The 24,177-nt window shown below is 36.0% G+C and overlaps 5 protein-coding genes across 12 annotated transcripts; 3 read left to right on the top strand and 2 right to left on the bottom strand.

Annotated features, from left to right (window-relative positions):
- The first annotated feature begins 2,236 nt into the window (after window positions 1-2,236).
- Window positions 2,237-11,540, top strand: LOC121771882 (paired amphipathic helix protein Sin3-like 2). Of its 8 annotated transcripts, none has more exons than XM_042168774.1 (24): window positions 2,239-2,480; window positions 2,623-2,709; window positions 3,253-3,531; window positions 3,627-3,810; window positions 3,908-4,006; window positions 4,084-4,257; window positions 4,369-4,666; window positions 5,011-5,147; window positions 5,462-5,540; window positions 5,619-5,648; window positions 5,823-6,016; window positions 6,123-6,277; window positions 6,533-6,663; window positions 6,791-7,045; window positions 7,132-7,689; window positions 7,857-7,948; window positions 8,088-8,708; window positions 8,928-9,025; window positions 9,105-9,243; window positions 9,327-9,479; window positions 9,571-9,734; window positions 10,327-10,438; window positions 10,910-11,070; window positions 11,164-11,540. In XM_042168774.1, the coding sequence occupies exons 2-23, from the start codon at window positions 2,627-2,629 to the stop codon at window positions 11,045-11,047; spliced, it is 4,173 nt and encodes a 1,390-aa protein (XP_042024708.1). In that variant the 5' UTR covers window positions 2,239-2,480; window positions 2,623-2,626; the 3' UTR covers window positions 11,048-11,070; window positions 11,164-11,540. The 8 variants fall into 8 exon arrangements, 7 of the variants coding, with proteins under 7 accessions (XP_042024708.1, XP_042024706.1, XP_042024712.1 ...); XM_042168772.1 differs by having other exon boundaries at window positions 5,820-6,016; XM_042168778.1 differs by having other exon boundaries at window positions 2,240-2,480; window positions 4,372-4,666; window positions 5,462-5,537.
- Window positions 11,541-13,054: 1,514 nt separating this feature from the next.
- Window positions 13,055-14,298, top strand: LOC121771883 (probable galacturonosyltransferase-like 10). Its single transcript, XM_042168779.1, has one exon. It carries the CDS (start codon window positions 13,077-13,079, stop codon window positions 14,178-14,180), a length of 1,104 nt encoding a protein of 367 aa, XP_042024713.1. The 5' UTR covers window positions 13,055-13,076; the 3' UTR covers window positions 14,181-14,298.
- Window positions 14,299-14,980: 682 nt separating this feature from the next.
- LOC121771884 lies at window positions 14,981-17,543 on the bottom strand. The gene is made up of 5 exons (XM_042168780.1): window positions 16,992-17,543; window positions 16,471-16,738; window positions 15,645-15,743; window positions 15,353-15,555; window positions 14,981-15,221 (listed from the first exon to the last, which is right to left on the bottom strand). Exons 1-5 carry the CDS (start codon window positions 17,426-17,428, stop codon window positions 15,146-15,148), a joined length of 1,083 nt encoding a protein of 360 aa, XP_042024714.1. The 5' UTR covers window positions 17,429-17,543; the 3' UTR covers window positions 14,981-15,145.
- Window positions 17,544-19,360: 1,817 nt separating this feature from the next.
- Window positions 19,361-20,975, top strand: LOC121771121. The gene is made up of 3 exons (XM_042167908.1): window positions 19,361-19,491; window positions 19,594-19,682; window positions 20,663-20,975. The coding sequence occupies exons 1-3, from the start codon at window positions 19,450-19,452 to the stop codon at window positions 20,811-20,813; spliced, it is 282 nt and encodes a 93-aa protein (XP_042023842.1). The 5' UTR covers window positions 19,361-19,449; the 3' UTR covers window positions 20,814-20,975.
- An 82-nt stretch (window positions 20,976-21,057) lies between these two features.
- On the bottom strand, window positions 21,058-23,913 carry LOC121771120 (E2F transcription factor-like E2FE). The gene is made up of 11 exons (XM_042167907.1): window positions 23,578-23,913; window positions 23,422-23,489; window positions 23,049-23,101; window positions 22,906-22,983; window positions 22,762-22,803; window positions 22,479-22,551; window positions 22,277-22,344; window positions 22,123-22,195; window positions 21,960-22,021; window positions 21,521-21,845; window positions 21,058-21,357 (listed from the first exon to the last, which is right to left on the bottom strand). Exons 1-11 carry the CDS (start codon window positions 23,652-23,654, stop codon window positions 21,263-21,265), a joined length of 1,014 nt encoding a protein of 337 aa, XP_042023841.1. The 5' UTR covers window positions 23,655-23,913; the 3' UTR covers window positions 21,058-21,262.
- Between the last annotated feature and the right edge of the window lie 264 nt (window positions 23,914-24,177).

Here is a 24,177-nt window from a genome sequence, read left to right as displayed (position 1 = left end):
AATTACAACTTACAAGTGAGTCGCACTTGATAAACACTTCGAAAAAAGATCTTATCAATTAATTAAGCCTTTTAATTTGCAAATAAAGTTTTGATTTATTTATCAAGTTTTTTAAATATTTTTTTCCTATTTTCAATAATATCAAAAAATTGTACTTCAACTTATTCAATACTTTATCAATGCAAGATAAATAGAATTATGTATACATTGAATTATGTTCACAATATAGGATTTTCAATACGTTATCAATTGCAATTACTAGTTCATATCAATAATTGAAATAAACAAATTAATTTGAAATTGTAATTTATATAAAAAAAATCGTTGGTTATTCAACTAAAATACTCTAATTTGTTTCCGTATAAACCATATTCCATATAATTGATCTTGAAATAAGCACTATTCTTTTTTAAATGTAAATATGTGCATATTTTTGTGATCTTGAAATAATTGATTAATTTCCTTTCATTCGAATCAGCGAGATTATAGATGAAGTTTTATTCAACCTTTTTAACCTCTAGAGATTTGGGAAGGATATCAATATTTTTTGCTAATTATGTACATCGTGACTACCTGAATGACGAATTAATTTAATCATAGAATCATCTACATAACTAATTAGGTGTGTATAATTATCTTTTAGTTGGACAATTAAAATAATCTAATAAATATTAAAATTTGGTTTAAAATGTATAATTTATTATGGAAATATACAGTATGAGATTTTTTATTTATTGGGAGATCGAGTAGAAAATAAAGGGTGTCTTGCATTCTATATAAATATAAGATAGGGTTGTGGTCCCAGAGTTAGAAGAACAATTTAAAATTTGTATATTCTCTCTACAACATATTGTGAATAACGTGATTGATCGTTGTGTGGAAGATTTATAACCGTTGTAAGGCCATTCCATCATTTGATTTCTTATGGGTGAAGTATGTTTCGGTTCTACCGTGTAATCATTTAATTTCTTGCGGATCAAGGTATGTTTTTCAGTTCTACAGTGTGATCATTTAATTTCTTGTGGATCAATGTATGTTTCTGTTCTATAGATTATACTCCTTCCTATTTATTATTGATTAATCATCATAGAGAGCCTACAGTGTTATCATTTAATTTCTTATGGATGGAGGTATGTTTCAGTTAACATTTAATTTCTTATGGATGAAGGTATATTTCGGTTCTACAGTGTAATCATTTAATTTCTTATGGATCAAGGTATGTTTCAGTTCTATAGATTATGCTCCTTATTTGTTATTGATTAATCATCATATAGAACTTCATGGAGTACTATAATTTGTCACTCAATTATTCCAAACAATGCATCCATCCGAATTTTAACTTGGAGGCAATTGACTATATATGAAAATATGAACAATTGAAGATTTATTTATTTCAAGAATCAAGATTTAGTCTGAGTAATCCCATAAATATCGACAAGAACAATAATGTGATTTGATAACAAAAATTTGGAAGCAAGTTTGTCGCATACGACTCAACAACCAATATCGGATAAGTATTATGGTCAAAACAACTCCGTTTACAGTTGACACTATTTCTTGCATTATTCCAAATGTATTGCAAACGAGCAATGATACTTATACATTGTGTCGTTACGTGAAGAACATTGAAATAATACTAGAAAATATTTTTCTATGAAAAGTATCAATTTTTATTTTGCCATTAAAATTTGTTTTTTTACGCTATATAAACAATTAATCGAGGGTTCACATTATATTCATTGGTCTTTTCAGAAAGACTGGAATTTAAGAAGATAAACAAATGGGCCTCTTAAAGCCCATCAATTAAACTCTTTAAATCAGAATCCATAAGTCCAAAAAGAAGCCCAGCTTAGCCTAAAAAGTGTTAGAAAATACTCCCTCCGTCACATTAGAAATGAAACGTTTTCCTTTTTTTGTTTGTCCCATTAAAAATGAAATATTTCTGAAAATGGAAACTATACTCCCTCTACTTTTTCTTCTTTCTTACTTTAATTTATCTTTAGTAACTCACAAAATAACACTATGTCCCATTAGAAATGAAACGTTTTCTTTTTTTTTTGTCCCATTAAAAATGAAATGTTTCTGAAAATGGAAACCATACTCCCTCTACTTTTTCTTCTTTCTTACTTTAATTTCTCTTTACTAACTCACCAAATAACACTACATAAAATCTAGTGCCGAAAAACAAATGTTGCATATTTAATAGGATATAAAAACTGAAGGGGTCACGTACAATTCCTCTCTCACATAAACTTCATTACAAAATTTTCAATTTTCCTCTCAAAATTTTTACTTTTTGGACGTTCTCGCAACTAATTCTGGTTGGTGAGGGGGAAATTTGGAGCTGCAGCAGAAGAATCCATCAGAATTTCGAAGTGTAGTTGTTTTGATCCGAACAAATTTCTAGTACTTAGTAGTTGGGACTGGATTAGATCTGTTTTTCATCCTTTCCCTTTTACTCAAGGGAGGAGACTTAACAGGTCAGTTTAATTCTTAAATATTTCCTTCTTGAGAAATTTGGGTTGTTTTCACTTGTGTTTTAATTTGTTTCTGGTTTATCATTGTATTGTTTTCTCTCCGTGTTGACGTTGAAGCTGCTATTTTTCTTCTTCTTTGGTGTAGAGAGATGAAACGGTTGAGGGATGACGTGTATATGAATAATCCTCAGTTTAAGCGGCCATTCGGTTCGCCGTCGTCTCGCGGGGAATCGTAAGCTCGTTCCTTTTTTTTTCCTTCGTCCCGAACTTGCGTGATATTGTGTGATTCAGTTTTGGTTTTAATGAGGTTTGGCGTATGAGGACAGTGGGTTTGTTATGCTTGTGCGAGTTACTGAACTGGATTTGATGGAAAGTGGTTTGGATTGGAACTAGGTTAAGACTCATGGTTGTATTTGTCGTTTATTAAAATTGGATTAGGTCGTCTCTGGTAGCTGTCTAAGAGCTCGGAGGGGAAAGTGGTGAATAAGGGGTTGGGGTTAAGGGGGATAAAATTTTGGATCTTGATGCGTCAGGATATCTTTTATTTTCTGGGGTTTTATCGATTAGTTTAGGGTTTTCTATCTTGATTAAGATGGTCCTTAAAAGGTGCACTTTTTAACAGGACTACATTTCTTTGAATTTCTGGATGATTTTTTATTTATCTTTATTTTATTTTAAGAAAGTTTAAGATGTTTGCATTATGCATTAATTTAGCCCCTATTTTTTGTATGTATTCGATGTTTTTTTTAAACTTAATTAAATGCTTTTGATTAAGGCATGGGCAATCACAAGCTCCTGGTGGGGGTGGTAATGCTGCTGTTGCTGGTGGCAGCGGGACCGGTGGTGGTGGAGTTGGAGGAGGAGGTGGTGGAAGTAGTAATGGTGGTGGGACTGGGGTTATTACCAGTGGTGCTGGTGTTGCTGCTGGTAGTACACAAAAACTAACCACGAATGACGCCTTGAGTTATCTTAAGCAAGTTAAGGATATGTTCCAAGATCAAAGGGAAAAGTATGATAGGTTCCTTGATGTCATGAAAGATTTCAAGGCTCAAAGGTAAGCAGATATTTATTGGCAGGATCTATATGTGTGTTTGAGAAGTGAATGTGCCATTTCCTGACAACTCTCTTATTAACTTTTGGTCCTTACAGAATTGATACTGCTGGCGTCATTGGGAGGGTGAAGGAATTGTTTAAAGGACACCCTAATTTAATCCTGGGATTTAATACATTCTTGCCTAAGGGCTATGAGATTACCCTCACTGAAGAAGAGGAGGCTCCACCAAAAAGGACAGTCGAGTTTGAAGAGGCTATCAGTTTTGTGAATAAAATTAAGGTGGAGTCTTTGATGTCTGCATCAGAACAACATTTTCTGAATTTGTTTCAAGAGGGTGTTCATTAATGCAAAATACATCTGTTTTCTTTACCTGCAGAAACGGTTTCAAAATGATGATCATGTTTATAAATCTTTCCTCGACATCTTGAATATGTACCGAAAGGAACACAAGGGGATAACTGAGGTCTACCAAGAGGTATTCATCTCCCGGAATCAATCTGCTTTTTTTCTTGTTCTTTCTACTTAGACAGGGTTTTGAGTAATTGCTTGCAGGTTGCAACGCTTTTTGATGATCATGCCGATCTTCTCGATGAGTTTACCAGATTTCTCCCTGATACTTCAGCTACTGCTCCGGCATCTCATGCTTCTTTTGGTAGACATCCTTTCAATCGGTATGAGGAGAGGAGTTTTGCCTTGCCTGCAATGCGTCAGTCGCAAATAGACAAGGTCTTTTCTCAAACATATTCTTTTTTTCTTTCTTTCTATTTTTTGGAGTTCCCCACTTTATTATTTTAGTGCCTCAGACTTGTGACTAATTTTTGTGGCCTATATTTTTAGCAGCGGCAACGGAGGGACAGGGTTATTGACCCCAATGGAGAGAGAGATGTTAGTGTTGAGCGTCCAGAAACAGATGATGATAAAACAGTTATGAGGTTGCACAAGGAGAAGAAGCATAGTGACAGGGAAAACAGGGACAGGAGAAATCGTGATCAGGATGATAGAGATCCTGATAATGAGAACAATGGTGATATTAGCTTGCAACGACATTCTGACAAAAGGAAGGCAGCTCGAAAAGTCGAAGATTCTGGTGGGAATTCAACGTTGGCACCATATGATGATAAAGATGCAGTAAAAAGTGAGTTAACAAAGCTATATCTTAAAATACTTTGGTGGCGTTCAGTTCCATTTTCAGCCCTAAATGTTGATATACGCATGTTCTTTAGTAAGTTATAATCCTATGTAGCTGGATATCTAACAGTTATGTAATTTTAGAACAATGTACTGTTCTTTGCTAATTTTTCTTCAAAACATTCATGTCCCTTGCATTACACAAAAGCTTAGACAGGGAGCATGGATCCTTCCACACTTTCTGTAGTAGTACTTCTTTTGTTTCTGCGTCCTTTTATTTTACCATTTCTATCAGTATTTTGTAAATGAGTGCGTCTTGGAATAACATTTAGTTTTGTTTTATTTTACCAGGTATGTACAGCCATGAATTCAATTTTTGTGAAAAGGTCAAAGAGAGGTTGCGCAGTGCAGATGACTACCAGGCATTCTTAAAATGCCTTCACATTTACAGTACAGAAATCATTACTAGAAAGGAATTACAGAGCTTGGTATGATCCATATCAACAATATAATAGTACTGTGTAATATGTTTACAAACTTTTTAAGGTATCAAAATATGTTTGTGCGTATGTATATATGTATATAGTATATTTTTTCTTTCTCTAAGAAGTTAATCACTTGTATGCTCTCATATAGTTCTCGTCTTCAACTTATTCTACTTGAAGATGTCTTGTAAAAGTATTTCATTTTCCACTACGCCCCTGCTTTTGGTTTGTGTGTGCTAGGGGTAGGTTTCTGGTTATTCTGGTTATTTTTTATTAGTTTTTTGCTCTGCTGTGATTCTCATACAGCATGCTTTCAGGTTGCTGATTTACTTGGAAAATATCCAGATCTTATGGAGGGATTCAAGGAATTTTTGGAGCGCTGTGAGCGGATCGGTAGTCAGTTGATTTTCAGTTTCTTGAGTCATAAAATTTTCTATATTTTTTTCTGTGTCTAACTAGTTTCCAAATTTTCAGATGGATTTCTGGCTGGTGTAATGGGCAAAAGTACGTATACATTCAACTTATGATAACTCTTAAAAATATTATGAAGCGCTATTAATCTCACTCAAATTCTAATAGTTAATCCCTCCCTTTCAAATAGATTACTACAATTTGTGTTTTAATCAGAAATTACTCAGCTTTTGGATATCGTGAACTGATAATTGTTTTGATCAGCAGAAACATTATGGAATGAAGGAAATTCCTCAAAATCTGCAAGGACAGAAGAAAAGGAGAAAGAACCAAAGCGTGAAGTGGAGGGAGGGAAAGAGAAGGATAGGTACAATTTAAAATACTGGGGAAAGTCCATTCAGGAGCTCGACCTTTCCGATTGTCAGCGTTGCACTCCCAGTTATCGGCTCCTTCCTGAAGACGTATGTGTCCTTGATGCATATCCAAATATATGATTTGCAACATATCATCAGTTCTTTTTGTGGGCATTATAATCTTGAAATTGCCTTTATAAAACTGTCTTTGCAGTATCCAATAGCCACAGCTAGCCAGAGGTCAGAGCTTGGTGCTCAGGTTCTAAATGATCACTGGGTGTCTGTGACATCTGGTAGTGAGGATTACTCTTTTAAACACATGCGAAGAAACCAGTATGAAGAAAGTCTATTTAGATGTGAAGATGACAGGTACAAAACCTTTTCAATATTGGTGCTTTGCCTCTCCAGTATGACGGCTACAAAGACCTTAGCATTGTTAGTTCATAGTATTTTTTTTTGTTAAATGTGGTTTACTGGAGCACAGATTTTGGATATTTGTGAGAGTCATGTTTCCAAAGTTCATTTTGCTTGCCATTGATTTTTTGATTATTTACAGCTTCTGTTTCCTAGAATTTCTTTCTGTGTGTATATAAGATTTTACTAAGTATGTTCTTTGTGATTCAGGTTTGAGCTGGACATGTTATTGGAGTCTGTAAGCTCAACTGCCAAGCGAGTAGAGGAACTTGTGAACAGTATGAATAATAATTCAAATGGTTCTGATGGTCCTACACGAATAGAGGACCACCATTTTACAGGTCTGTCACTATATTTGTTCGGTTAAAACTTATCTAAAGCTACTTTGCTTACTTTATTCGTATTATTTTCCAGATAATGATTTGCATTTATACTGATAAGTGGATTTCTCCCTCTAATTTCATATAGCTCTCAATTTAAGATGCATTGAACGCCTATATGGTGACCATGGTCTTGATGTGACGGACATTTTGCGTAAAAATCAATCTTTGGCTTTGCCTGTTATCCTCACACGTCTAAAGCAGAAGCAAGAGGAATGGACTAAATGTCGATCTGATTTCAACAAAGTTTGGGCCGAAATATATTCTAAGAACCACTACAAGTCTCTTGATCACCGGAGCTTCTATTTCAAGCAACAAGATTCTAAGAACTTGAGCACAAAATGTAAGTTTAGTTGCACTCCTTGTATTCTCTGACCCTTTATGAGTTATCATTTGGTTCTCATGTTATTTTATGCTTCCTGTGGACAGCCTTAGTGACAGAAATCAAAGAAATCAAGGAGAAACGGCAAAAGGAGGATGATGTATTGCTTAGTATTGCTGCTGGAAGCAGGCATGCTATCATTCCAGACATGGAATTTAAATACATTGATTCTGAAGTTCATGAAGATGTCTTTAGGATTATCAGGTACTCCTGTGAGGAGGTCTGTTCAACAAAAGACCAGTTGAATAAGGTGTTGAGGTTCTGGAAAACTTTTCTTGAGCCAATACTCGGTGTTCAGTCCTGGCTGCGTGACTCGGAAACTGATGATGATCATGGTGCCACTAAATGTCAAATACTGAAAGGAAGCACAACTGGCGTAGTTGAAAGCGAAGGCAGTCCTAATGGGAACGCTATTACTACGATATCAGAGCCACCAAAATCGAACTGCAATGGTACCTCCAGTAGTTCACCTGAACAAGCAAATGTCTGCAGGACTGATTTGATGAATGTGGTTATGTTGCCCAAGGAAGGAATAACTGTGTCATCTGGTGAAAGATTAACAAATTGTGACATAGCTGGTACTTCAGCCCCTGATGTTAACCCAGGTATGCATAAAACAAAAGGAGTAAAGGTTCATTTTTTAATGATTTCTATAATTTATTCTCTTTATCAAGTTCCTGTAGAAATATTATGTCCTCTTTTATCCCTGGTATTAGTTTTTTTGCTTTTTGCGTGTATTTGGCATAATTTTGGATGTATTTTGAAATTCAAGGGCGTAGTGCAAATTCTTCAAAAGTGATTAATGGTCCAATCGAGGAAGGCAGTGAAGGGAAACCTAAAACTGACAATATGTTTTCCTCAGAGGTATAACATGGTTCTGATTTTGGCTTAACTTTTCAAGTTCAGTTCTAGATTCATTCTTCCACTCTCTGTTCAACCTTTTTCTATTCCCTTTCATTTAGTTTCCAGTAAATTAGGCATAATTCTGTTTCCTTGTTTTTAGGGTGGGGAGACATTGAGATTAAATCAATCAACAACTGGAGAGTGTGCAGAAGGCTCTAAACTTGCTTCATATAACGTTGATCATGTGGATCCTTGTAAAATTGAAAAAGAAGAGGGCGAATTGTCTCCTACTGGAGATTTTGAAGACAATTTTGGTGCATATCCAGATGCTAACTTGCAAACCTTGCCTGAGAAAAATCATGGGAATGTTGGGATGCAAGGTCAAACAGCCAGTCATGATGAGATATGTGTAGATACTGCTGGTGAAAATGATGTAGATGCTGATGATGAAGACAGTGAAAATGTATCTGAGGCTGCAGAAGATGTTTCAGGCAGTGAGTCTGCTGCTGATGAATGTTCAAGGGAAGAACATGAGGAAGAGGAAGATGCAGAGCATGATGATGTTGATGGTAAAGTTGAGAGTGAAGATGAGGCTGAGAATACTAGTGAAGCTCAATATCATGGTGTAGATGGTGCAACGGTGCCACAGTCTGAACGGTTTTGGCAGACATGCAAGCCTCTGTCAAAGCATGTGGCTTCCCCGTCAGTTGGTGATGAAATGAAGGATCGGCATGTTTTCTATGGGAATGACACATTTTATGTGCTCTTCAGGTTGCATCAGGTAAATTTACTCTTTCGGTGTTGTTTCTACTTTCTAGTGTTCTACGTGGTACTTAGATATACATCTGTCTGATTCCCCTTCTGCCTGTCTTGTGTGACTCTTTGGTTTGTACACCGCATCAACATCCTTTTTTGCATATAAAATATTCACAATTTCTAGTTTTTTTGTTCTCCCACTTCCCTTGTTGATGATATATTAATACTTTTTCCATTTCCCCAGACACTGTATGAAAGAATTTTATCCGCCAAGGTGAATTCTGCATCTCGTGAATCAAAATGGAGAACCACAAAGGAAGCTAGTTCTGATCCCTATGGGAGGTAATGTAGTCAGCATAATTAGGTTTTTATCATCTCAAAAGCTACCAAACTTTTAATTTTACAGTCGTGTTTACTTCAGGTTTATGAGGGCTTTATTTAGTTTACTTGACGGATCATCTGATAATGCCAAATTTGAAGACGATTGTCGATCTTTGATTGGAAACCAGTCATATGTGCTTTTCACACTGGATAAGTTGATTTATAAGTTGGTGAAACAGGTAATCTTCAATAAAACTACGCTTTAATTTTGTTTCTTTTAAGATTCAGCTCCTATATTGTCTATCTGTGTTTCTTTATGCAGCTCCAAACTGTTGCCACTGATGAGAACGACCTGAAGCTGCTTCAGTTGTATGAATATGAGAAGGCAAGGAAGCCCGAGAAGTATGTTGATTCAGTTTATTATGAAAACGTCCATGTTGTTGTGCACGAAGAGAATATATACCGGCTTGAATTTGTAGGTTTCAATTGGATTATATCTTTCCATCACTATATTGATATATGCCAGAGTTTATTTGTATGCTAAGCTATTTTTATGCTTGCTGCAGACATCTAATTCTACCCACTTATCTATCCAATTGATGGATGATGGATGCGAGAAGTCTGAAGTTGTTGCAGTTTCGGTAGATCCTAACTTTGCAACCTATCTACATAATGATTATCTTTCAGTTCATCATGGAAAAAAGGAGTCATCAGCAATTATGCTGAAAAGGTATTCTTATACTCCCTCCGTCCCACCTCAAGTGATCAACTTTACATTTTGGGTTGTCCCATCTCAAGTGATTGATTTCCTTTTTTAGCTAAAAACAAATTTTCAACCATCTCTTACTTTATTCTCTCTTTCTTATTTTATTCTCTCTTTATCTCTCTTACTCTTTCCTCTCTCATACTTTACTCTCTGCACTTTAACTCAATACATATCATTTTCTTAATTCCCGTGCCGAAAAGAAATCCATCACATGAGATGGGACGGAGGGAGTAGTAATTTCCAATTGCACAACTTGAAACATGCAAACTTCTCCCCCACCCTTTTCTTTTGACATGGGCAAAACTCTGAACTAATTAAAAGTTTGGTGTGCGCATGACTTTATGCTTTGCAGCATAGTAAATGTTGAAACTGGATTTGCAAATATTTCAGAAGGGTCTTAAAGGCTAATAATTAATGAGGACAAGAAATGATATGTACCTGTTATTTTGTGTCATTTTCCATTGTGGTTGGGTAATCAAAGAGAAGTAAATTGGAGTGATAAAATCACAACGATTATATTTGTAGTCAGTTTCTAATCTATATGGGGTACATGCAGGAATATGCGCAAGTATAGTAATTTGGATGAATCTACAGCTTTCTGCAGGGCAACAGAAAATGTCCTGATCATGAACGGCTTGGAGTGTAAGATGGCCGCCACCTCATCAAAGGTATGGTTTGCCTATTGGATTTGAGCTGGTTTTTGACGTGGTAACTCGTTTTGTCTTGCATAAGATTCTATGCAATTTATGTTTCCCATACGGGAAGATGTTACACGTGTGCACTATGGTTCTTTGTCACTCTCTCACACATGCACATGCATTCATTCGGAGGTACTTAATATAAATGTTTTTTCTTAGAACTTCCCTTTTTGTCTCTGTACCATTGCTAGGCATTTCTAACCTTCCCAAGTCACTCCTCAGGTGCTCTTGTTGTTCATTCTTTGTATGGTCTGCTCAATATGCAAGTTTGATTTGTCACCGTACTGGACCTTTTTCATCTTCCTTATTATACACATGCCGTTTTCTTACAAAACTCCAAGTTTTCCTGATATTAGAAGAGATATTGTTATTTTCCATGGAAGTGGCTTGATGGTCCTTGTTATATAGTTGAAATTCCATTTCCAATTCCTATAATTTCAGATCTCATACGTCCTCGACACAGAGGACTTTTTTATTCGTCTGGGAAGGAGAAGGGAGAGAATGAAAGAACGACAATCGCAGAAAGCCCAGGCAAGGGTAGAACAGTTTCACCAGTTTCTGAACTCTTCTGTGAGTTAGCAGTCCCTCTCTGATGCCTTTAGGTACGAATACATTACTTCTTTCTTGTGGAGTTCAATTAAACTTAGAAAACATGTCGCTCTTTCGTCTTAAACGGATGTCCTTGTTTTTGGCAGATTTTACTCCTGGAATTTGACAGGTACATAATTGCTCGTGCAACTTATTTATTTACTTGTCGATGAATCAAATAACAAGGAAGCATCGAGTTGGTTAGGATCGAATCATCTCTCGAGATGAGGCGAGAATGGCGCAAGAGTGCCGTTTCTGTGTACATAGTGAGGAGGGTTCCACCCTAACCTTGAACTGAATAGTTGCATGTTTATTCGATTGTGTTGGTTTTGGGCTTTGTTGTACTGAGCTACTTGAAATGTAAAAGGTGGCAAAATGGTGGGATAGGTAGAAATAGTATAGCAGAATTTGATGTTCAACTATTCATTATCTTTTTTTCTGGAATACATATATAAATATGTGAATATAGTTCACTTTCTATTTATTGTTTCTACACTTTGATGTTGTAAATGATACTTATCTTTTAGAATTTCATAAAAGATGTCATCCGCTGTCTAAGAAAAATTAATAATACTCCATGATTTTGTTTGATGGCATGCAATATTTCTATTTAGTTTGAATTATTAAAAGTAAAAAAAGATTAAGGAATTATAGTCAAATCAACGAACATATTTAGGGAAAACTTTAAAAGCAAACATCACGTAAAAGAAAATTTCATCTACTAAGAAGTATTAGTGGAGAACTCCTAATGTTGACTCACTCTTGTTGAAAGGGATACTAATAACTATATCATGAAATATTATTACCAACATAGAATTCTACAATAATATCTCTGCCTATTTCTGATTTTTTTTTCTGTAATCATGTTACCCAATTGATACGTAGTCAACAATCATAATTATCTCATAAGTACTGTATCAATACGATAAATTTTGCTTCAATCAATAAGTAGTAGTAAAACATTAAAAACTTTTCCATCCATAAAAAAAAAGTCTTGATTTTTCATATTTGTCTCTCTATTAAAATTAGTACATCTGTTTATGGTAAATTTCTCTCTAATGTGTTGAGTCTTATTTTTGACTATTAATATCTCATCCATTCTTTCTCTTTATTTCTCTCCTGTTTTATTAATTTTGTATTAAAATTTGTATCAAAACTATTTTTTTGAATAGAAGTTATTTTTTTAATCTATTTCTTTATTTTTTTTACTTACCAATTTTGCATTAAAACTTAGGTCATTCATTCACTCTCAATTTTTTATAAAGTTTATATTTTTCAAATTCATCTCAAAACTAAAACTACTTTTTGTAATTAGCAATTCAATCATTAAATTATTAAATACGATCTGCAGCATATGCCAAGAATGAGAGTGAGAGTCCTGCAATTCTGCCACCTCACCGACCATAATTAAACATTAATACTATACTACTACTATAGTAAATAAATGAATAGCAAAATAAATCGTCATATTGTGAAGAAATTATGTGGTGGCACTGGCAGCATGGAAAACTTTATTTAATTTCTTTTTAAGGAATGTCTCTCAGCACGGAAGCATCACAGAAGCAACCTATGAATAAATAAATAATTCAATCATTAAACTTGCAGTATACTGAAAAAGTATACATTTTTACTATTTTTATTCCTGTATTGTGATGAAAATAATAATATTAAAAGTTTGACAATATTTTCACCCAAGATATAATAGAATAAAGATAGAAAAATATAATTAAATATTTATGAAGAGTGAAACCATTTTACTATAAAGAAAAACTAGAATATGATTAACTTTTACATAATCGAAATTTTTTTTACTCTACTATTTACTGTGGATGTAAGAAGTAAGTTGGTATTTTATTTACCTTTTTACCTCACGTGTATTCATATTACAACTAAAGTGGTGATTAGGTGGTGAATTATTCCCCAAACATACTGTTCATAATAAAACAAAGCAAATTTGAATTTTCAAATTCCACTTTGGTGGCATTTCATTTCCATTATGTCTCAGAAAACGCGTTTGCGTATGCTTCTTATAAATATTCTCCTTCTCCCTCTGCATTTACCTCTCCTCAGTCTTCACTCACATCTTCACACAATGATAAAATCGCTAATCCTACTAACGACACTGGTTCTCCTCGTATCTTCGCCTTCAGCAATCCGAATCCATCCTCCTTCCATTTCCGACTACAACCAGTCGCCGGAATACACAAACGGAGACCAATGCCAAAGCCTACAAACCCCAAGCTGCCATCCTTCACTCCTTCACATCGCCACCACTCTCGATTTCAAGTACTTGCGAGGCTCAATCGCATCCGTCCATTCAATCCTCCGCCACGCCGCCTGTCCGGAAAACATCCGCCTCCACTTCATCACTGCCGATTCCACCTCCGCCGCGGCCGATCTAGCCGCGATCGTCAAATCCGCGTTCCCGCGCTTATCCTTCAAGGTCTACCCCTTCGAAAAGGAATCCGAGGTCAAGCAGCTGATCTCCTCCGCCATCCGCCCCGCCCTAGAGGATCCGCTCAACTACGCGCGGATCTACCTCTCAGAAATCCTCGATCCGTGCGTCAAACGCGTCGTCTATTTAGACTCCGACACGATCGTCGTCGACGAGATCGAGAAGCTGTGGTCGACGCCACTGACGAGATCGAGAGTGATCGGAGCTCCGGTGTACTGCCGCGCGAACTTGACGAGCTACTTCAACGCCGAGTTCTGGTCGGATCGGGAGCTGTCGAGCGCGCTGGAGGGGAAGGGGGCGTGCTACTTCAATACGGGGGTGATGGTGGTGGATCTGGAGAGGTGGAGGAGCGGCGGCGATTATACGCGGAGGATTGAGTGGTGGATGAAGACGCAGAAGGAGAGGAGGATTTATGAGCTAGGTTCGCTGCCGCCGTTGATGCTGGTGTTTGGGGGGGAGGTGGAGGGGGTGGATCATAGGTGGAATCAGCACGGTCTAGGTGGGGATAATGTGGTGGATAGTTGCCGGCGTTTGCACGGCGGCGCGGTCAGTTTGATGCATTGGAGCGGGAAGGGGAAGCCGTGGGTCAGGCTGGATCGGGGCAGACCCTGCCCGATTGATTATATCTGGGCGCCATTTGACCTATATAGGTTTGCAAAGTATTTTTGAATTTTTGTATTTTTTTTTGTAAATGAAAATGTGTCATAGTATCCATTCTTTTTGTACCAACTTTATATACAATAGTTCATTCATTTTTATAAAGTGCTATTATGTGTTCTCTTTTTTATTGTAAATTTATTACGAGAGAAAGAAGAATGAGAATGAATATTCGCTCTTTAAATTTATTTGTTAGATGACGTCGTACGTTTATGATGCTGCAGCAGCAAGAGGAGGTGAAGCACAATATTTATGTACTTATCAAAATACAATGTGATTGATGAGATGAAACACGCTATGAAATGGAAATGCTAAACAATACTCTCTCTTTACGCAATACAATGTCTGATTTTCCATTTTGGTACAACTTAATTATAAGTGTCATTTACTCTTCTTTTATTCTAAACTATATATCATTAAACTAACATTCTATTACAAAATTAATACTCATATATAAAAATAAAAATAAGATTCACAATCACTATAACCAAAAACAAGACATTATAATGCAGAGGTAGGAGGGAGTAATAGAATAATGCTTTTTCATTTACCCCGTAGTGATTCAATTCCACAGCTTATTGAATTGGGAAAAAACCTTTTACCATAATCTTGGAGGAACATTTGATGCATTTCTGGATTAGGCAGAGTCTGGCTGGCACGTGTAACAATAATCAGAGGAAGATATAATCATGAAGTTAGTCGATAAATTCGGTACGTTTGTAAAAATGGGTGATTGACATTTGAGGTAATTAATTGTTAGGCAAAGCATAGGAGAGACTAGAGAGCCTAACCTAATTGCTGTCTAGGTCGCATGATGTCTAATTAAGTGTTCCGCATTCCACACGCAAAATGTACAGGAGATGTATTATTTTTACATTATTTGAATATTAAGTAATGTAAAACTGGATAAATAAAAAGTTAAAAGACAAAATCATGTAAAGGGTGAAAGAAGAATATACATCCCTCTTTGTACTTCATCATAACAAACCAACAACACAATTTAGATGCAATCTGTTCTCCAATCCTCTTAGATGGTGGCCCAGTAACATGCACCTGCACCAAGCGACATTGGCCTTTATCACGACAACGGTACGAAAAACACACACTCTCACACACATACATTGTTTATTTGCTTCAAGAAACAAAGGACAGCGCCAAAATTAAGGGAATTGTCGCATAATTACCAGAAAAGCAACTTCGCCAAATAATCCCGTGATGTGCCAATGGTATCACAAAGTTCATTATCCCTATCTTCATAGTTCTGCATGCTGTCCCCCTCATAATCCGGGGTGGCATCGTCTTTGAAAAATTTCCGCAGAGCATTTTGAGCAAGTTGCTGGATGATTTCCTCCACCTCTGGCGATGATGGTCTAGATAGCTCCGTTACCTGAAGCAAAATGTCAAGAGATACATCACTGTTGATATTTGAGATTCAAGATATCTGGACATATGTTGTAAGGAATATCGACTTATTACCATATCCGAGTCCAGGGACCTCAAGTACTCCAACAAATTGTTATCACTCTTTGTTATATGCTCTATCTCCAAGTTTTCCTGTTTCCGAGATTGAAGCTCCTGAGGGAACATCCAATCAGAAGCCATTAAGATACATACCAATAGGAATCTATCAGAGTAAAAGTTGCAGATAGAATAAAAGCAAATAAGTAAAATTACACCAATATCTGAAAGGGATAAAGTCCAGGGGCAACCAAGTTGTGATTTTCCAAAGAAGATAAAGTCAAGGGGCAACCAAGTTGTGATCTAATTTCCCAAAGGGCGTAGAAGTTGAGTTCAACTACTAATACAACTGTAGAGCTATAATACCAGGGAGATTTCCTTGAAGCATAGTTCATATGGATGCAATATAATCATGTTATGGATTCAACAATGTAAACCCGTAATTACATCGTGATGCATATAAAGAATATGTCCATGAAATGGTAAAGATTATATAGTGCTACTATATTTTGACTTTGTGACTGGTCATTCAACTGATTTAAATCCAATCAACATGAATCAATCAGCAGAAACCTAGACAACAGTGTTCATCAAAAAGCACCCTTCAGCTGGCCACCTGATACTAATCCATGAATCTTTCACAAGTAACTAGAGTAATAACTTGGTGTATATATTCTAAATTTTGGCAATTTAATGAAAATTATTAGTGCAATCTCAATCAAGGCTTGCTCGATCTATAACTGCAAATTTCATCCACCTGATCAATATCTATAATCAATCAATGCCCACACAGCAAGCTCTGTAGTTACTTACTTCAATCTCAACTAGACTACAGTAAACTAACCTTCTTTGCTGTGGACAACTCCAGTTCCAATTGCTGAATATAGTTCAACGCTTCTGGAGGCAAATCCCCAAAAATCTGAAGATTCATATTCTCCAATTCTTCTGCACAACCTTCAACTCCGGCACCAACACCGCTACCATCGCTCCTATCCCACCTCACCTCCGACGCCCCATCACTCTCCGCATATTCAGACCCCTTCGAACTATTCGGCGACATATCAAAATTCCTCATCAACAATATCCTATACTCTGCATTCCACAGAGTATACCTACAAATCAACATAGACAAATTATATGAAATCAGTAATATTCAGTTGCTTCCAAACTGACACTACTACTAAAAACATGATAATTTTCAAACTAACGATTATCAATTTCTTCCCAGTTTCAACAATAACTAATTAAATTACACATCAATCAACAAGGACTATACATCATAAGCATAGAATCACACGTGTATACGGACGCATCCATTGAATAAATTCAATTAGTGAAAAGAGTAATCAAAGAATATCTAATTACCCAGTGACGATGGAAGAAACTAAGAGGCGATTGAGCGGGTGCTTCGAAACCCTAACCGTGACGGAGAACTGATCCGAAGGCAGAAGTCCGAGCATCGTGGATATCGTCTGCTTCATCGAATCCTTAGCCGAATCCGAAACCCCCTTGGAGATAACCGAATTGTCGAACGGCTCGATTTTACTAAGCATATTCGCTATGACGGAGAATTCGTGCCCAAAACCGGATTTCCTGGTGGAGACGAACTCGTCGGAGACTCCACCTCCGTCGACGCCGGAAATAAGGCAGCTGATCGCGGCGCGCTTCCTCTGGGCCGCTCGGAGCAAGGGGCGAATGAAGTGGCGGTGCGCGAGCGGCGGCTGAGCCGACAGGGTGGGTTTAAGGGATAAATCGGAGGCGCGTGATAATAGGACAGCCCTCGCCGCTGCTGAGGCCGCCATGAGGCTGGTTTTGCACTCGAGATTTTCTCGGCGGAGGAGCTGCGGTGGTGGAGGGGCGTCGCGTTCTTACCTATAAATCTGCGGCATGAGCCTCAGCCCACCCAATTTCTGCTGATATTGATTTCATCTTGGTGATGCGTTTGTGAGGTAAGTGGGCTTCTTGTTTCGCTTAATTACGGATTCGCCATTGGAGGTAGTGACGTCACTTCGCTCAAAGATTCCTCTTTCTTTTTGTGGAATTTAATAATTAATTTTTGTGGCATTTAAAATATCCATAGTAATATTATAATGTTTTAAGAAGAAATTATAAATTAGGGAGAGAAAAATTAAAGGTAGATGAAAAAGTGTAAACATGGAGAGTAATATTCATATAAGTGCTATTTCTATAAAAAAATGTTATTTATAACAATATACAAATAAGTCGAGATTGATGAATGATAAACATATTTTTAGGGAGCTTACAAGCTATTGTTGCTTATTTTTATAGCTTATAAAGTGTTTAAAATTTAATAACTAACTGTATAATTGTGAAGTACACAAATTAACATGAATATAGCTAATTATGGAGCTCAACTTTCCAATATTTGTTAGGGATATTAAATGTGTGCATTAATCCATAAAACTTTCTCAACCATGATATCATGTGCCTAATTTACGAGACTTAAAATATCATATGAATACGTAATAATATTGAATTAGCTATTTTAGGACGGGAATTTGTCTTTCCATTTCGTGTGGACATCTATAATTCTGAATTCAATAATACTAGTTAACAATTAATAAATGCTATAAATATGCCAGAATTTATTAACCAGCACTAATTAAACGACGGATTGGGACTCCAAAAATAAAAGATGTTTTTTGTAAAGTTCTTCTAAAAATAAATCTCATTCATTAAAGTATATAAACCAACATTATCAAAGGTAGAATCTTTATATTTACAGATATATTTCGACAACTATGTTTGTATATAATAATCCGAGTTGCTAAAAATAAATAACTTTACGATAAATATAATTAAAATGAACGCCCAGTATCAAATGGGGTCCCATAATTAGATTGTGAGATTCATTGAGTTTGACAATTGAAAAGTAATGGGCCTATTGGATTTGGTTGAAGCATTCTTAAGCACAAATTCAATTTGATATTGACATCTATCTACGACGACCAATAAAATTTGCAAAAATTATTTAGGTTACCTTGATTGATTATTGAAAATTTCAATAATAATATTTTAACAGTTCTTTTCGCATATTGTCCATTGTCATGGACTGAGTCATGGTAATTGGTAGAGTTGCCACTTTTATAGTCAATCGCACAAATGTGTTTTTATTTTATCTGTGAATTCACCATGTAATGTTTGTGGACTATTTTTACTTTTGACCGATCATTATGCGGTCAAATATACCATTATTAATTCGATTATTGGACGACGAAAGTCAAATGATTTAATTACTATTACGATTATGAGTTGGAGCATCGTTTCAAAATTTAAACGAAAGTTCTTTATAAATTCGGCCCAGTTTACGCATAGTGTAAATTATTGTTTTAATCTCTCATTATATTAGTCAAATTGAAAGAGTAATAACCTTAACTATTGCGTATTACCTAAAATATCTACTACTATTAAGTAGTACTATTTTATTTAATAATTTATTTAAAAATGCGATAAAATCACATATATCACTTATATTTTATTATACTTTTTAAAATCTTAATTATCACACTCTCCAAAATATAAAACCGTTAGGTTCATACTCCCAAAAATATAATCCGTAAAACATATTAAAACAGAAAAAAAGTGAGAAAAATAAAAGGAAATCGCGTTAGCGTTAAAAAAAAGCCAAAGTCAAGTTTTGACTAGAGGAGGCAACACCGAATATTCCTCCGCAGCCGAAAAGCGTGACTACAACTGTAGCTCTATAAATATATAAAGGGCACGCAACTTCAAAATCAAAACCCTCCATTATTCATTGAATAGATCGCTCCCCAATTTTTCGGATTTTGTATCTTGAATCGTAATGGCTTCATCTGCAGCTCTCAAGAGATGGCTCAGGCCAGAGGTACTCGCTAGATCTACTTTTTCCCGTTTGGTTTGGTTTGGTTTATTTTCATTTTTGTTTTATGATTTGTTCCGATCTGATTCTTTGTTTTATGAATTTTAGGTGTATCCGTTGTTCGCCGCCGTCGGAGTGGCGGTGGGGATCTGCGGAATGCAATTGGTTCGTAACATATGCACCAATCCTGAAGTCAGGTATTGTTTTTGACCTTGTAGCTGCGCTGATTTCTCTCCAAGTTTTCTTTCTCGTTTCAAAGGACGTTTTATGATATGTATAGATCTGTGGGCTAGTTTTATGATGTCAAAGTCTGATACATTAAAAATATAATACTACTATAAAATAAATAATAGTACTAATTAAATAGTCCTCGAGATTCTCTGTTTCAAATAATGTTGAATTATACATTGTCTTTTCATTAGATTATGTATACCAACCTGTGACTATGCTGTCCAATAGTATTTTGCAGTCAAATTATTTTACTTCTTGTATTTCAATTTATTAATGAGTATACAGTGCCTGGTGCATCGAATTTATGAAAATTTTATGGTAATTTGAAGTAATGCATATTGATCAATAGTATGCGTGATGGTACAGACTAAGATATCATGCATATTGATAGTTCATGATATCTTATAAATCAGTCATAATTTGGTAATTCTGGCATTTGCCTGACCGAATAATATTCGGTGTACATGTCTTGGAAAAATATCAAATTATGGTACCATTGTCTACATGTCATAGCAATATTGAAAATCAAGGGTGCCATTGTGTATATTTCTTGACTAAATAGAAAATTGAGAGTATGTGTAAAAGGGGAACCCACACCTCATATGTGGTCCTTCTGATTAGAGAGCTCAACAATGGTGTTCTTTATGGAGGTTTTTGCAACAATATTGGATAAATATTCTGAAAAACAATGTCTTATGATGAGAAAAATGGAAATCAGTCATATTAATGCCTGGATGGTGAAATTGCAAGTGCTTGTTTACATTATAAACCCTTCATATCTTGTAAGATGAAAAATTGTTTGATACTTGCATAGTCCATCATATATTGCCTTTTTTTACTTTCTCGGACCTTGAGGTGATAGACTGTCTCATACTACTTGTTTGTGTGACCTTTGAACTTAAATGATGAGATTGTTAAACCTGTGTTCCATTTTTGTGAAATGTAGGGTGAATAAGGAAAACAGAGCTGCTGGTATTTTGGATAACCATGTGGAAGGGGAGAAGTACTCTCAACATGCTCTTAGGAAGTACGTCCGTAACAAGTCCCCCGAGATCATGCCATCCATCAACGGTTTCTTCTCTGACCCCAAATATTGATCAATTACTGATGAGATACAGTTGTTTTGAAGATATCAAGATACAACAAATGACAGAATTGCATTTTTTTGGCTCTGATTGAGTACACAAATAAAAGAACCAATATATACTTTTCACAACAATTCATGAATGATTTGGGATAATCTTTCCCCTTTTATATTATTGAGCATTCTTATGGTTCATTTCAGTGTATGTTATATTCATTTTGTAATCTCATCAAAATTTTCATGTCCACTATATCATGTATACAAATGACCAAACAAAGGATTTCATTGGATTTGGAATTTTTATATCGGGTAGAAACAGCCAATATACATGGCTTTTGTAGTTTAAGAATTGGTACTGAAATTCAGTTCAAATTCTAGTTGTGTATCAGATCATTACATCCTAGTATAACTTCTGCCTCCAGTTTCGAGATAAAAAGAATTCGAATGGAAAAGACAAAACATTCATTCAGATGCGTGCTCTATCTGCTGCTTCTCTTCAGCTTCACCACGCCAGCTACTCCATGCTTCAGTATAGTGGTGAAAAAGATCTCCAACAGCTGCCAACATTGATATAAGATTAGATAATATGCCTAGTTCCTATAGCTCAACATGTAGTAAATTAAGACAGTTTGCTTCGTAGATATACCATGTGAGGAAATGTGATTCCTTGAAAGAGTTGTTTCATAAGAAAATTGAGCTAAGAAATTAGGAATTAGTTACCTTTGTTGCTATACTGAGGCCGATAAGCACAAAGGGGACTGTCAGAGTTTTGAATCTGCCCATCTTTTCTGGTTTCATGGCTCCATACCGTAGTAACATTTGGGGAAAAGGGACCAAATACGAATTCCTTTGAGCTGCATTGCTGATGCTGCTCAGTAGTCAAGGCATTATTTTTGTTGCACCTTTTCACTGATGTGTTGGTGATATCAGCTCCGAACGCCCTTCTCTTGCGATTCTTATCTTCTGATGCAATGGAAGACCCATTTCCACTTCTTCCCACACTTGTCCACCTAAATGCTGGTTTTCCACTCCCAGGATCGCGAACCTGTAGAAATATCGAGATTTGTTGAAAAGGATCAGCTTCCTATATGCAGGGGGGGAAATGGAAATGGGGATCTGTTTAATTTTAAAAAAGTGAGTTGTACTATTGTAGACAAACCTTTTCAATGAGTCCCATTGATGAAAACACATTAGCAATATCATACAAGCGCCTAATCTTTGCTGCATATGAGAACCAAAATGTAAGAGTACTACATAAGTTTGCATACCATTTCCATGTGTGCACTATAATGAAGGCGTATCTAAAAGAAAGATTGAGTTACTTCTCATAGCTGTTCGGTCAAGGCTATCCCCCAGCAAAGCTAATGCAGCACCATCTAATGATATAATCTCCGCCTTTAAGTGATGAGAAAGAAGATCCAGATCAAACTGAATTCGTTCACTTGATTTCTAAATCCAGATAGAGGCAAAACTTACCTCAGAACAAAGGAAAAGCTTGACAAAATTCTGTGTAAGAAGCCCCAATGATTTTTCCCTCTTGTGCTCTGTACAACCACATGAGTATAAGAAACAACCAAATTCAGTTAGATGCAGAAGATACTAATATAGGCAGTGACTCAAAGGAGGTAGAGATGATAGCTCCACATAAATAAGAGACTCAGTAATTCACCACTTTTACCCGATTGAGAGCATTTGTCTGGACACTCGGCCTTCGAATCAGAGGGCAGACTATGTTCTTTATCGTTCGAGACCTGGGGAAAGAACTCTGCATTATATGTTGCAAGCGGAATATAGTACTATTATCATGCTACACCACGCCTACGCTTTATAACACATAATGGTTAACATGACTACGACTATTTTGTGGACGTTCATCAGCTCGTACAACAAGAGGTAAGTCTGAAAAGCTAAAGAAAGCAAGCAGTCAATTTAAACTTAATTTGCTAAAGCCAGCAAGATACATTGGTGATATAGGTATGGAACTCCTCTTTCTGTCCCTGTTCCTGTAATGAAACGATGCAGAATAAAGTTACTATGCCATTAAGACTGAGTGCCAAATTCATTGATTTTTTTGTACTCCATAAAACCAGTCAAAACAAGACTACCTTGAGCACCTCTAAAGCCCCAGAAACGGCAGCATAACCTTTCCAAGTGTATTGATTCTTCTCTTTCTTCTGTAAAACCTGAACATTTCCCCTTAAAGTTAGAATCATAATTCCAAGTTTAGATTAAAAGATAAGATAGTTACCCCAATGCCTTCTAAAATATTGACAATGTCATATATTCTTCGCCGCTCAACACCTAAATACAAAGTCCAAAAAAAGGTTAGCTCCCAATTAGAATTTGTATCAGGATATCAAGTTAGCTATTTTAAACTCAATTTCCTCTTATTTTACTTTATCAAAATACTAATTCTAAAAAAAATTAAAAGCAATCCAGAATTATACATCAAAATATAGGAGATAAATGAATTTATTAACTAACAAGTAACATCTCTTGCATTTTCATCCTCACAATCAATTTCATATAATCACTCGAGTTCTTAAATTTTAAAAACTCAAGTTCCAAAAATAATCAACAACAGATCGTATTATTATCCTGATTGAAGAATAGTATCACACCTAACTGAAGAGCGGAAGCATCCAATCCGATTGAGTCCACGCCTTCGCGATCGTACAACCTCAGGAAACTGAAGAATACCAAAAAAAAATCACTCAAGCGGAAAGCACGAATCATATGAGTATTCATCATATACAGATGATAAAATCACGAATTACTTGGTGCATAAAAGACCGAGAGACTTCTCCTTGCGGCAGTAAAGTGCATCTTTTGTGCGAGAATCGCGAGACGCCATTCCAGCAATCGATTTCAGAAATTGGAGAGATTATCTAGCTCGGATGAGTTTTGACGGAGGTGAATCATAAATTGATAGGCATGGCGCACCTAGGGATTTCGACTTTGACGACTTCGGGTCTACAGATTTGGAAAGGGACGAATACACTACCTTAATGCATCGCAGGAATTCGAATTCAGATGAAGCGCGGGCTTAACGAGTATCCATCACTCACTTTTGCCTTTTCTCTTCTTACTCTCATCATGATTTATGATTTTCAATTTTCACTTTTGGATAAATTTTATTTATATACTAATACTACTAAACTGAAATGTTTCACTTTTACTCGATGACCTACTAAGAAACAAGAACCAACCGAAGCTTTAAATGTCGAATTTAGTGAAATTTTTGAACTCTTGTAAACTGCGAGTGGGTTCAATCGACACCCCATATTTGTAGTTCTAAAAGCCGAATTTAATGAAGTTTTCTGACTTATTTGGACTAATTTAATGAAGTTTTCTGACTTTTTTGGACTATTGGGGTT

This window comes from Salvia splendens, chromosome 16, assembly GCF_004379255.2.
Source record: "Salvia splendens isolate huo1 chromosome 16, SspV2, whole genome shotgun sequence".
NCBI classification, from domain to species: Eukaryota; Viridiplantae; Streptophyta; class Magnoliopsida; order Lamiales; family Lamiaceae; genus Salvia; species Salvia splendens.
Note: the sequence above shows the minus strand (reverse complement) of the source record. Positions and strands in the feature narration are given on the sequence as shown.

Bases quoted from the DNA above. Each gene is read 5' to 3' on its own strand.
- LOC121771882 (XM_042168772.1), top strand. From the start codon at position 2,627: ATGAAACGGTTGAGGGATGACGTGTATATGAATAATCCTCAGTTTAAG. The intron at 4,667-5,010 runs GTGAGTTAACAA...TTATTTTACCAG, and splicing joins TGATAAAGATGCAGTAAAAA to GTATGTACAGCCATGAATTC. The intron at 5,649-5,819 runs GTACGTATACAT...TGTTTTGATCAG, and splicing joins GGCTGGTGTAATGGGCAAAA to CAGAAACATTATGGAATGAA.
- LOC121771883 (XM_042168779.1), top strand. From the start codon at position 13,077: ATGCTTCTTATAAATATTCTCCTTCTCCCTCTGCATTTACCTCTCCTC.
- LOC121771884 (XM_042168780.1), bottom strand. From the start codon at position 17,428: ATGGCGGCCTCAGCAGCGGCGAGGGCTGTCCTATTATCACGCGCCTCC. The intron at 15,556-15,644 runs GTAATAAGTCGA...ATTTTGCTTCAG, and splicing joins GGTCCCTGGACTCGGATATG to GTAACGGAGCTATCTAGACC. The intron at 15,222-15,352 runs GTAATTATGCGA...CGCTTGGTGCAG, and splicing joins TTGGCGAAGTTGCTTTTCTG to GTGCATGTTACTGGGCCACC.
- LOC121771121 (XM_042167908.1), top strand. From the start codon at position 19,450: ATGGCTTCATCTGCAGCTCTCAAGAGATGGCTCAGGCCAGAG. The intron at 19,492-19,593 runs GTACTCGCTAGA...TATGAATTTTAG, and splicing joins AGAGATGGCTCAGGCCAGAG to GTGTATCCGTTGTTCGCCGC. The intron at 19,683-20,662 runs GTATTGTTTTTG...TGTGAAATGTAG, and splicing joins TGCACCAATCCTGAAGTCAG to GGTGAATAAGGAAAACAGAG.
- LOC121771120 (XM_042167907.1), bottom strand. From the start codon at position 23,654: ATGGCGTCTCGCGATTCTCGCACAAAAGATGCACTTTACTGCCGCAAG. The intron at 22,804-22,905 runs GTAGTCTTGTTT...GTTTCATTACAG, and splicing joins GGGCTTTAGAGGTGCTCAAG to GAACAGGGACAGAAAGAGGA. The intron at 22,022-22,122 runs GTAACTCAATCT...TCTCATATGCAG, and splicing joins TGACCGAACAGCTATGAGAA to CAAAGATTAGGCGCTTGTAT.